The sequence below is a fragment of the Mchenga conophoros genome, linkage group LG20, assembly GCF_057382185.1.
Source record: "Mchenga conophoros isolate Kocher_MC1m ecotype Shallow Benthic linkage group LG20, M_conophoros_male_GT1.1, whole genome shotgun sequence".
NCBI classification, from domain to species: domain Eukaryota; kingdom Metazoa; phylum Chordata; class Actinopteri; order Cichliformes; family Cichlidae; genus Mchenga; species Mchenga conophoros.
The window spans coordinates 16148488-16161287 of NC_140545.1; the positions used below are offsets into that span (position 1 = coordinate 16148488).

The window sequence follows — 12800 nt, forward strand, 5'->3', positions numbered from 1 at the left end:
CATCAAAGCTAGGTTTCTCCTCAGATGAATCCATCCGAAAGGAAGGTTACATCATAGCTGTTGTTGTGGTCAAAGTATTTCTACAAGGCGTTGTTTTTGAGAAAATACTTTTAGGAGTTACATAAGCTAAATGTTTAGAAAAACTGAATCAGTGAGGTACACCACCCATTAAATTCATTTCAGTGATTGGTGAAATAAAAACATATATGTACAAACATACAGTATAAATAATTTACATCAGTATCTTTTGTAAAGTCTTGCCTCCCCCCCTCTTCTTCCATCCATCGTATTTTCTTTTTTGATTTAACAATCTCATGTTAAAGGTATGAAACACAATAATCCATGAGAAAATGTGTCTGAAATTAAATCAGAGCATTTAATGAGTGAGAATTTAACCTCACATGACGATGATGGTGACCACATTCTCCAACTCAATGCCATAATTTCCTCTGGGAAAATGTAATCAAGATGTGGCAATGTATGAATTTATGACAAAGTGAAAGAAGGTGTGTTTATCTGCAGCTTAATCAGTATGCCGTCTCTTTAATGATGTTAGTGGAAAGGGTGTGGCTACTGGAGATGCTAATGGAGTGGCGGTTGAGGGGGTATGGTTGATTCCTGTTTGTGTGACGGCAGGGCATGCAGAAGTACCGCAACGTGGAGAAGAAGATCTGACGGTAGGTGGCTGATACCAGGTTGTACAAGACAGGGTTTATGGCCGAGCTGACGTAGAACAGGACATTGGTCAGCATGTAGAAATAGTGGTAGAAGTCATATAACTCACTGGAAGAAAACACAAGGGAGAAGTATAAGGAAATAGTTATATGTCCAATGTTTAAGTCTAAACATAAATATATTACTTTTAATGCTTTGCATAAAAAAGATACACAGGTGCAGTGTGACTTGTACAGCAAAGTTAGTGCATTTGAACAGCCTCCGGAGCACCACATGGTGTCGAGACTCATCCAAAACTGGAAAAAAAAAAAATCTCAACTACATGTGGTACTTGTACTGCCGAAAAACAATAAAATCAATTAAAAAAAACATGGCAGTTTCAAAATACTAACTTTAATAACTGACATTCAAAATGCAATATCGACATAAAGATAGACTAGTAATGTTGCAGTCTTCATTATTTATTTTTTGCCTGACCCGTTTGGTTCTTTAGCCTTCAGAATTGATGTCTTAAGGCCAACAAAGATACCAAACGGATTTACTTTATCAAGTGGACCACCGGGGCCTTGCCTTGATTGACCTTTGTTGTTATTATTCATTTTATTTTATTTTATTTTATTTTATTTTATTTTCAGTTGTTACAGACGGGACAGACATGGCTAGGGGATAGGAAAACAATGGGGAGGGGGGGGGGGCTCCCCTGTGTGGGTGTGTGTGGTATAGTGGGAAGAGAAGAGGAAGGCAGTCGGGGATGGCAGTCGGGGATGGGAGGAAAGGAAGGGAAGGGAAAGCAGCCCCTCCCTGGGGCCAGCTCCCCCACTGACCCCAATAGGCACCCCCACCATCTGGAACCCACCAAGGCCATCCAGACCGGGGCCCACGACAGCAGCACCGCCAAGCTCCACAGACCCGGAGCAGCCCACCTGACCCCACCGCAGAGGAAACTGTATCCACCCCATCCCACATAGCAAGAAAGTCTGGCCCAGATCTGGTATCAAGCCGGCACTGCTGGCTGACTTCTGGCATGATAAGACGTATGTCATCCAAATATGGGCCAGGCCTGGCATAGATGGCACTGTCTATGTGATGGCATGCCATATCTGGCTCTATTGTGGTTTGGATTATGTGGTCCAGGCCCATAGAAAACAGATCTGGCCCAGATCTGGCATCAAGCTGGCACTCATGCCCAGCCAGCGGGTGGCTGTAGCTCAGGAGCTAAAGCACGTCACCTACTGATCGGAAGGTTAGTAGTTCGATCACTGGCTCCTCCAGTCTGCAAGTCAAGAGTCTGAATGTGTAACAATGTACACATAACCTCAGCGACACACCAACGAGGACCCAAGGCCCAGCTAGAGCCCCAGCATGGAGGCGGAGCACCCTGAGAACCCCAAGCCCCCACCTTACACCAGCCCTGCTGCATGCAGCCATGAGGAAAACGCCATCTAAGAGCCTCCAGAGCCCAGTTGCAGCAGATGGCCGCCCCTCCCTGAGCCTGGTTCTGCCGGAGGTTTCTTCCTGTTAAAAGGGAGGTTTTCCTTCCCACTGTCGCCAAAGTGCTTGCTCATAGGGGGTCATATGATTGTTGGGTTTTTCTCTGTATCTATTATCGTCCGATCTACTGTACAATATAAAGCGCCTTGAGGTGACTGTTTGGCGCTAGTAAAGTAAAAACCATGAGGTTTATATTTATTAGGTATGTGTGTTGTTGAATGAATGCCAAATGCTATCATTTTTCTGTTGAGTAAATTTACCTTACCTACAGGTATGAAGAAAGTTACCTTACCTCACCTTACCTTACCTTACCATGTGGACTGTATTCATTTCTTTAGTGACATCATCCAATTTGCCCAACAAGCACACTAAAGGGGAGGTTGGAATTTTACATTTCAGACACTTTGATAAGTCTTCACATATCCTGCGCCAAAACATCTGAACTGGTGGACAGAACCAAAGAGCGTGGATGTAATTGTCCGTGGATGTGTATTGCCTTGACAATGTTGCAGTCTTAAATACAATCTTTAGAACCTGATTACCCGCTGATTTACTGGGAATTTTAAGTTTTTGGTCTCTTACTCTTAATATCTTTAACTTGCAGACTTCAATTCATTAATTGTACTTACAGTGAAATTGTGATTTAAACAAATGACATAACAGAAAACGAGTAGTTTTGCAGTAAACAGTGCTAACTACTTTTCCTGAAAGTAGACTTAAATTCACCTCACCCCCCGCTATGTGCCAATTGTGAGGTGGGAACCTGTGACCACCAGGACTGTTAGGAGGTGGTCAGAGGAGGCAATAGCGGAACTACAGGGCTGTTTCGAGGTGACCGACTGGGAAACACTCTGCGAGCCTCACGCCGAGGACATCAATGGGCTTACTGAGTGTATCACAGACTACATAACTTTCTGCACCGACTCCATTGTTCCAGCTCAGACTGTTCATTGTTACCCAAATAACAAGCCGTGGGTGACTAAGGACATCAAAGCCCTCCTCAACAACAAGAAGAGGGCTTTCAGAGGGGGCAACAAAGAGGAGGTGAGGAAGATCCAGGTGTTACTAAAGGACAAGATCAGAGAGGCTAAGGACAATTACAGGAGGAAGCTGGAGTGGAAACTCCAGCAGAACAGCATGAGAGAGGTGTGGAGGGGCATGAAGACCATCACTGGATTCAGGCCAACCAACAGCAGGGGAGCTGAGGGAGGTGAGAATAGAGCCAACGAGTTGAATCTGTTTTTCAATAGATTCGAGACCACAGTGTCTGCTCCCACCCCCACAACCTCACCTGTAGTCAGCCTGGAATCCAGAGCCACACCACTGTGCCAGCCTCTCTCTTCACATGTTGCCTCCTGTGAGATTCCTGACACCCCTCCCCCACCCATCACCTTCACTCAATACCAGGTTGAGATGCAAATGAGGAGACTTCACTCAGGCAAGTCTGCTGGACCAGACGGAGTGAGTCCCCTTGTCCTCAAGACCTCAGCTGTGTGGAGTCTTTCATAAACTGTTTATGCTGAGTCGGAGTCTGCAGAGGGTCCCGGTGATGTGGAAGACATCATGCCTCGTCCCTGTACCAAAGACGCCACATCCCAGTGGCCCCCAGGATTACAGGCCCGTGGCACTGACCTCTCACATCATGAAGACCCTGGAAAGGCTCATCCTGGACCAGCTGCGACCCATAGTAAGACCACATCTGGATCCCCTTCAGTTCGCTTATCAGCCTCGTCTCGGAACTGAGGACGCCATCATCTACCTGCTCAATCGTGTCTACACCCATCTGGACCAGCCGGCGAGCACTGTGAGGGTCATGTTTTTTGACTTTTCCAGTGCTTTCAACACCATCAGGCCGACCCTCCTGGGTGATAAGTTAGCAGCGATGCAGGTGGATGCTTCTCTGGTGTCCTGGATTGTTGATTACCTGACAGGAAGACCACAATATGTACGTCTCCCACAGTGTGTGTCTGACAAGGTAATCAGCAACACAGGGGCACCACAGGGGACTGTCCTCTCCCCCTTCCTCTTCACCCTCTACACCACAGACTTCAGCCACTGCACAGAGACCTGCCATCTTCAGAAGTTTTCTGATGACTCTGCGGTGGTTGGATGCACCAGCAGGGATGATGAGACAGAGTACCGGGCTGTGGTTGACTCCTTTGTCACGTGGTGTGAGCAGAATCATCTGCAGCTCAACGTGGCAAAGACCAAGGAACTGATCGTGGACTTCAGGAAGACCAGGAAACACTTGACCCCTGTTTCAATCCAGGGGGTCAGTGTTGACATTGTGGAGGACTATAAATACCTTGGAGTACACATTGACAATAAACTGGACTGGGCTAAAAACACCACAGCACTTTACAGGAAGGGCCAGAGTCGTCTCTATTTTTTGAGGCGACTGAGGTCCTTCAACATATGCCGGAAAATGCTGAAGATTTTCTATGAGTCTGTTGTGGCCAGTGCGATCCTCTATGCTGTTGCATGCTGGGGGAGCAGGCTGAGGGTCGCAGATGCCAACAGACTCAATAAACTAATCCGTAAGGCCAGCAATGTTGTGGGGATGGAGCTGGACTCCCTCAAGGTGGTGTCGGAGAGGCGGATGCTGTCCAAGATAAAGACATTGTTGGATAACACCTCCCACCCACTCCATGACATGCTGGTCAGTCACAGGAGCACGTTCAGTGAGAGACTGAGATTACTGAAAAGCACCACTGAACGACACAGGAAATCATTCCTGCCTGTGGCCATCTCCCTGTACAACGCATCCACTTAACACACTGTTTGCTGCTATAACTACACATGTTTCTTTTTCAGCTATTTATTTATGAGTGACTTATGTATGTATGTATGTATATATATGTATATATTGTACTATTCTTAGTTAGTGTATTGTCTGTCTTGTCTTAATGTTGGTTTATAATGGAGCACTGTAACAAAAAATTATTTCCCCCAGGGATCAATAAAGTATTCTGATTCTGATTAAATAAAAACAGCTGCAAGGTGATGAACATTTATTTTAAACGTTATATTACAAAATTACAAAGATAATCATGACCATTAATATTTTGTAATGAAATGGTGTATTTTAAAGTTAACTAAGCTTCTTTAAATACAAAAATTACAAAAAATGGTGACATAGTAACGCAGGTTCTCTGAGTGGCGGGACTATATCACCGTACTACATATTTCATATGTATGTGTGGACTGATCTCGAACAGTATAACTCACATGGATTGTGTTTAAGACACACCACCTGTGGTGGCAGTGCAGTAATAGACACTTCTTTGGTAGACCAGACCTTAATAGGAATGTCTTTCTAAGCGACTTGTAGCTAGACTACATATTTCATATATAAGGGGACTTGAAAACGAGATTTACGAGATTCAGCTCATGTTACAGATTTACAGATTAAAGAAATAACACAATATATGCAAATCACTCAACAATAAATATCAAGGATTGAAAGAGGTGAGTAGAAATAAATATCAAGAAAACTGACAGCAACATTACCGAGTAAGAAAAGAGTGTATGCAAAAAGGATGTAACTATTGCAGTGTTTACAGTGTATGGAGGAGTTATACAGGGAGATGGCCACAGGCAGGAATGATTTCCTGTGCCGTTCAGTGGTGCTTTTTGGTAATCACAGTCTCTCACTGAATGTGCTATCCTGTGGCTAGCCAGCACGTCATGGAGTGGGCGGGAGGTACTATCCTACATTGTCTTTATCTTGGACAACACCCACCTCTCCGGGAAGGAGTCCACCACGATCCCCACAATATTACTGGCCTCTGTTGGCATCTGTGACCCTCAATCTGCTGCTCCAACATGCAACAGCATACAGGATAGCACTGGCCACAACAGAATAATATAAAATCCAGAGCATTGTCCAGATGTTGAAGGACCTCAGCCGCCTCAGAAAATGGAGAGGACTCTTGCCTTTCCTGTAAAGTGCAGTGATGTTTTTAACCCAGTCCAGTATACTCCAAAGAATTTATAGGTATTTATAGTTTGAGAGTCGCACACAGGCTACATTCACTACACTTAACTCCAAAACAACAACTGAAGGAATAGAAGAGGTTACACACTTGTACTGCTTATGGCAGCAATTAGTGTGTGTGTGTGTGTGTGTGTGTGTGTATGTGTGTGTATAGACACTTTTTCCTCTTAATAAATAATAATATAAAAGCTACATTTTGTATTTTTCTCTGTGTAACATAAAAAAGTAGTAAGGGGTCAAATACTTTTCACAGCACTGTGTTGCACTGAACCTATAATGCTGATTTTAATCCTTGTTGGTCCACTACCAGAAACCCTTCCAACATCATTATCAGATCAACTTTTGAGGAAATTTGTAATCTAGGCTGCCCGCCAGTCTACAGATTTATTAATGATGTCAAAGCCCCTGCACGAAAAAGGGAAGAAAAACAATTTCCTACAAACGCTAGAATGTCCAAGTGGTACAAACTTAATCTTCAGTTGGCTGGAAAAAACACAGTATTTCTGATTCCTGTCTGGATGGATAGCCACAGAGAGAGTGCTACTGCAAGTGGAAATTAATCCTAAATAAAAGGAGCATTTATATTTCATATGAAAAGCTGAATATCACACTCCTTTCACAAATATTGCACTACTGTGGTGCAACAAAAAATGCATAAATTCAGACATAATTACATATTTCAGAAAAAAAAAATCAATTCAGAAAAAAAGTTTTTAATTTACAAGAACATTTTTTTTTGCGAGGGACAACAGGGACACCATTGAACACGACCTTTTTGTTAAATATGCACTCAGGTAATTCTGTATACAACGTTTATTTAAGGAAGGTTGACATGGACTATAAGTGAGTCTCTGACAGAATTTTGAATCTCTCAGGTTTATTTTACACTAGTTTCCTGAGTTTTTGTACAAAACCAAACATATTTACCAGCTTACTCAAGAAATACTTCCCTCTGCCTTCACTCACTTCTTCTTGTTGATTTACAGTCATTTACAGACAATCTGATGTTGGCTCTCTTACATTGAATGGCTTTGATGCATGCTCTTTAATAGTGTAGCCTTTAAGTGTTTGAAAAAATGTTTAACTTAAGTTTATATTTCAAATACCAAAAATATTTTAGGTTTACGTTTCTACAAAAACCATCCCTGTTTATCATTTCAAGTGTCTTAACTTTTAATGACGTATACATATATTGTATATAGCATACGCTTTAAATGCAAACATTATAACAACTTTGCTCATTCCAGAGGAGTTTAACATCATTATATACAAAAGAACCCTGCGGTGAAGGACTTTGTTAATATAAGGCAGAATGTTGACCTGCACTTTAAGTCCATAAAATTGTGTATGAAAGCAAATTGTATCAGATTCCATTAGCAATGTTGACAAATTAAATAACACAACCCTCTGACAGACAAGTTGCAACCATAGGGCAAAAGAAATGGAAAAGTCTTAATTTTTCCCCTTCTATGACTAGTATCCTTATGGTGATGTTTTCACTAATTTTGAAAAAGCATAGAAAACATTATGGAAACAAATATGATGCTCAACCAATACATAATTTTTTTTTCATTATCATTGTGCAAAAGGTTATTTTGCTAAAAAGCTGTATGCTTTTATGATTGCCTGTTCAAAGAGGCCAAGATGACATTCAAAGCTCGTTACCCAGCGTGTAAGGCTGACATCCAGCTGTGTCTTCTGTATATTCTAGTATTTCAAGTAAACACATTTTGACAGTAGATTCACTAGCTTTTGAAGACGAGCTTTCCCAGTGATACGCAACTGCAAACTGTTTCTGTTACTGTCAAGCTCTTAAAATTCTTCACACAGTCTCTGAAAAATTGATGTTTTGCTATAAATCTCATTATCCAAATATGAATGAGTGGTCCAATTTTTAGAATTCACCTAGATTAGTGGACGATGAAATGATGTTTCAGATAAAGTTTTTTGATGGGTAGAGTTCTTTGAGGCTTCGGTCGTGTTGCATAATAATGGGCTTTAAATACTCTGTCATTGGTGACTGAGTATGAGAACACAATGTTTATAAAGTTCAAGAGCAACAAAATCAAGCTCCAGAGCAAATCCTCTGGTACAAGTCACCAAATATTAAAGGTATGTTTGTGTTGACATCAGATCTATCCCATGTCCTCCCCACACACTTTTCTTGTCCAGGTAGACATAGCTAAAAAATATATTCTATTTAAAAAGCTTTCTTTAGACAAAGACCTGAAGACCAAAATAGTTCTGGCCAGATCTGAATGAGGGTGGGGGAGGTTCAATTTGTCATGTTGCAACGAGCTTAGCTTCTGTCTTGCTAGCTTGTGCTGCGCTCAGTGGATCTGCGCTCGACAGTGCAGCCTAGGCGGAGTAGTCGAACGCAGATCCACTGAGATCTCAACACAGACAGCATCGTCAGAAGAAAAGTTGATAAAAAAATTTAAAATTTTGTATTGTTCGATACATATTCATACCGAACCGAAAGCACTGTATCGAACGGTTCAATATCGATACGAGTATCGTTGCACCCCTAATGTATATATATATATATATATATATATATATATATATATATATATACTTAACACCCAGCACGCCCCTGCGGGCGGTTTATCCTTCAAGCTTGGGTCCTCTACCAGAGGCCTGGGAGCTTGAGGGTCCTGCGCAGTATCTTAGCTGTTCCCAGGATTGCGCTCTTCTGGACAGAGATCTCCGATGTTGTTCCCGGGATCTGCTGGAGCCACTCGCCTAGCTTGGGAGTCACCGCACCTAGTGCTCCGATTACCACTGGGACCACTGTTACCTTCACCCTCCACATCCTCTCGAGCTCTTCTCTGAGCCCTTGGTATTTCTCCAGCTTCTCGTGTTCCTTCTTCCTGATATTGCTGTCATTCGGAACCGCTACATCCATCACTACGGCCGTCTTCTTCTGTTTGTCTACCACCACTATGTCCGGTTGGTTAGCCACCACCATTTTGTCCGTCTGTATCTGGAAGTCCCACAGGATCTTACCTCGGTCATTCTCCACCACCCTTGGGGGCATCTCCCATTTTGACCTTGGGACTTCCAGGTTATACTCGGCACAGATGTTCCTGTACACTATGCCGGCCACTTGGTTATGGCGTTCCATGTATGCCTTGCCTGCTAACATCTTGCACCCTGCTGTTATGTGCTGGATTGTCTCTGGGGCATCTTTACACAGCCTGCACCTGGGGTCTTGCCTGGTGTGATAGACCCCAGCCTCTATGGATCTTGTACTCAGAGCTTGTTCTTGTGCTGCCATGATTAGTGCCTCTGTGCTGTCTTTCAGTCCAGCTTTGTCCAGCCACTGGTAGGATTTCTGGATATCAGCCACCTCCTCTATCTGCCAGTGGTACATACCATGCAGGGCCCTGTCCTTCCATGATGGTTCCTCATCTTCCTCCTCTTTCTTGGGTTTCTGCTGCCTGAGGTATTCACTGAGCACTCGGTCAGTTGGGGCCATCTTCCCAATGTATTCTTGGATGTTCGTTGTCTCATCCTGGACTGTGGTGCTGACACTCACCAGTCCCCGGCCCCCTTCCTTCCGCTTAGCGTATAGCCTCAGGGTGCTGGACTTGGGGTGAAACTCTCCATGCATGGTAAGGAGCTTTCTTGTCTTTATGTCAGTGGCTTCTATCTCCTCCTTTGGCCAGCCTATTACCCCAGCAGGGTACCTGATCACGGGCAGGGCGTAAGTGTTGATGGCCCGGATCTTGTTCTTACCGTTCAGCTGACTCCTCAGGACTTGCCTGACCCTCTGCAGGTACTTGGTGGTTGCAGCCTTTCTAGCGGCCTCTTCATGGTTCCCATTCGCCTGCGGGATCGATATTGAACCGTTCGATACAGTGCTTTTGGTTCGGTACGCATATGTATCAAACAATACAAAATTTGTCATTTATTTTATCAACTTTCCTTCTGACGATGCTGTCTGTGTTGAGCGCTCAGTGAATCTGCATTCGACTACTCCGCCTAGGCTGCACTGTCGAGCGCAGATCCACTGAGCGCTCAACACAGACAGCATCGTCATAAGGAAGAGCGCAGGGCAAGCTAGCGAGACAGAAGTGAAGCTCTCCTTGCAACATGGCAAATTGAACCTCCCCCACCCTCATTCAGATCTGGCATTTGGAATTATTTTGGTTTTCAAGTGACGTATGACCCTGAAGGTAAGCGCGTCATGGACTAAAGTAAAACAGTATGTTGGATGTGCCACGCAATGCTCAATTACATGGGTGGGAACTAGTGTGTTAGCGCAGTTAGCTCGTTAATGTGTTGGCCGTCTAGCCCCATGCACGAGGCGATCAGGGGTAGCTCATTAACGGAGATTTGCCGTGTTGTGGCGTTAAGGTCATTTCAACGAGATTAACACTGACATCACTAGTGGGAACACAACAAATATGACTGCACATTTACGCCGACATCATCCTAGTGCAAAGACAAGTGGAAGCAGACAAAAACAACAAGCATGCATGCTACAAACTTTACCCGAGTCATTTAGACAGCCGTTAGCACATGATTCTCCTTATGGGGACCTGATATGTTTAATATCCTGCTGAGAATATAGCCCAGAAGAAGCGTATAGTATAGCTTTTATTTTGGAAAGAGCCATTTCTCTGTAATAAACTCTCTTGTCCAAAGATGAGGGATTCTTCAATCAGATACAGGGCTCGCAATATCGCTAGCCCGACGTCCTGGGGCTAGCGATTTTTCCAGTCGAGCTACCAAAATCTATCTCTGCCCTGCCCGTCGGGCTATTGTAGGAAGGAAAAATATATGTCAATGCTTTTGCATTCTTTCGGAAATGTAGCTGGGTAATTATGCCATTGGCATCGGTGAGCCACTGTCAATATGTGACATGTGACATATTGAAATCGCGTTTGAATTTGCGCTTGTTTTTTTGCTTTCACTTTGCAATCGCGCGAACTGTGTATAGAGAGAGACAGTACTGATTGGTGAGTGATGATAATTTGTGCACCAATTCCTCTGACATCGTCTTATTAATCGTTAGCTTACTACGCAAACATGACAAGTGAAATCTCCCGCAGCAAGCTTAAACATGTGAGAGGTTGATCGCGCAGAGAATCGCTGAGCTTATGTGAGTGCGTGTGTAAAAGCAGCAGGATATATATTTTAGTTCTGCTGAGCCAAATAAGACAGGTCAGGGTGAAGAAGTGACAGCCAAAGAAAAGCTTACCACAAAACGGAGAAGTTATGACAAATCAGACTATAAGGCAAAAAGAAAGTGCAGCTTTATGGTTTCATGGACAAAATAATTTCTGTGGCTGCGATATGATGAGCTATATAACCAGGGGTGCACATAAGTGGTCCGCAGGTGCGCATTCGCTGTCAAAATAAAAAACACGCACAAGGGTTAGGGTTAAATTTAAAAACTGTATTTTTGAGTTAAAATATATATTAATAATTTTAATAAATGACAAATTAAAAAGGCATGAACATTTTTTTTTGTATCGAAAAAATATCGAACCGTGACACCAAAGTATCGAACCGAACTGTGAATTTTGTGTATCGTTGCACCCCTAATATATATATATATATATATTCAAATAATTTGTGTACACAAGCAATAGACATATGCTTTCAACTGTGTAATTTAAGTGATCTAGGTAGCTCTGTTTTGGAAGTTCAGTTAATGTTAGCAATTTCTTTGGGAGTTTATATGTGCTTTGTGTCTGGGGCCCCCGTATATAAATAAAACCATGTTTTTTTTACATTAGTAATTCCTATTGTGCATAATTTTATATTGTTTTTGATAATAAATTAATTAAAGCAACAAAACAACCTGAAAAGCCGGTTGGGAGCTGAAAGACCTGGCTCTTTTTAGTGAGCCGAGCCGGCTCTTTTTAGAGAACCGGCTCTTTTGGTTCAGCTCACTAAAAAGAGCTTGAATTCCCATCACTACTCTCCATAATACCTCCCCTGGAGGCATAGCGCAGGCACACCAAACAGATCACACCACTCTAGTGTTGACACTTATTTTAACCTTCATTTTATGTTCATTTCATGTTAAACAATTTTGTGTTCTCAGTCAAAAATGGCCATTACATTAAGACTCATGATACAAACTATAAATATATATTATCATTAGTTGTTGTGTTAGATTTTTTTCTTCAACCTATAGCCTTGTTCTTCTTCTATTTGTTATTTATGGCCTGTAAGTTTCATTGATCTGAGGTTATATGCCTTGAATTAGAATTCTAAAAAACATCATATCTGGAATATTTTGTCTCTAGGAAATAATCAGATGAAACATAATAGAAAGTTACCAAGAACATTTGATTTCAATCCATTTAAAAATGTTTATACAGTCAAATAAAGTAACACCTGTTGTCTTCCCAGTCAAAAGTGACTGGGAACATTTTATTAATGAACAAAAGAAATTATCACAAAATTACATTTGTGTCAGAGACAGCTCACGTTATCTTATGCTTGGCTCTTTTCAGGAACACCATCTGCAGGTTTATCCATATAAACCTGCGTGTTCCAGGCATAACATTCTGGTATCATGGTTGCCCATATCTTTATGTCATATTTAAACTGGTTGCTTGGCATATACTATTTGAAAGGAGAGTGCTTCCTACAAACAGAGAAATGGTCATTAACT

The 12800-nt window shown here is 42.5% G+C and overlaps 1 protein-coding gene across 1 annotated transcript in view; it reads right to left on the reverse strand.

Moving 5' to 3' along the window:
- Positions 1-289: 289 nt before the first annotated feature.
- ntsr1 (neurotensin receptor 1 (high affinity)) overlaps positions 290-12800 on the reverse strand; it is an 81571-nt gene continuing 69060 nt past the window's right edge. Inside the window, exon 4 of the mRNA XM_085259734.1 lies at positions 290-783. Coding sequence (XP_085115860.1) covers positions 528-783 — 256 coding nt within the window. The 3' untranslated portion in view covers positions 290-527. The remainder of the gene's footprint in view (positions 784-12800) is intronic.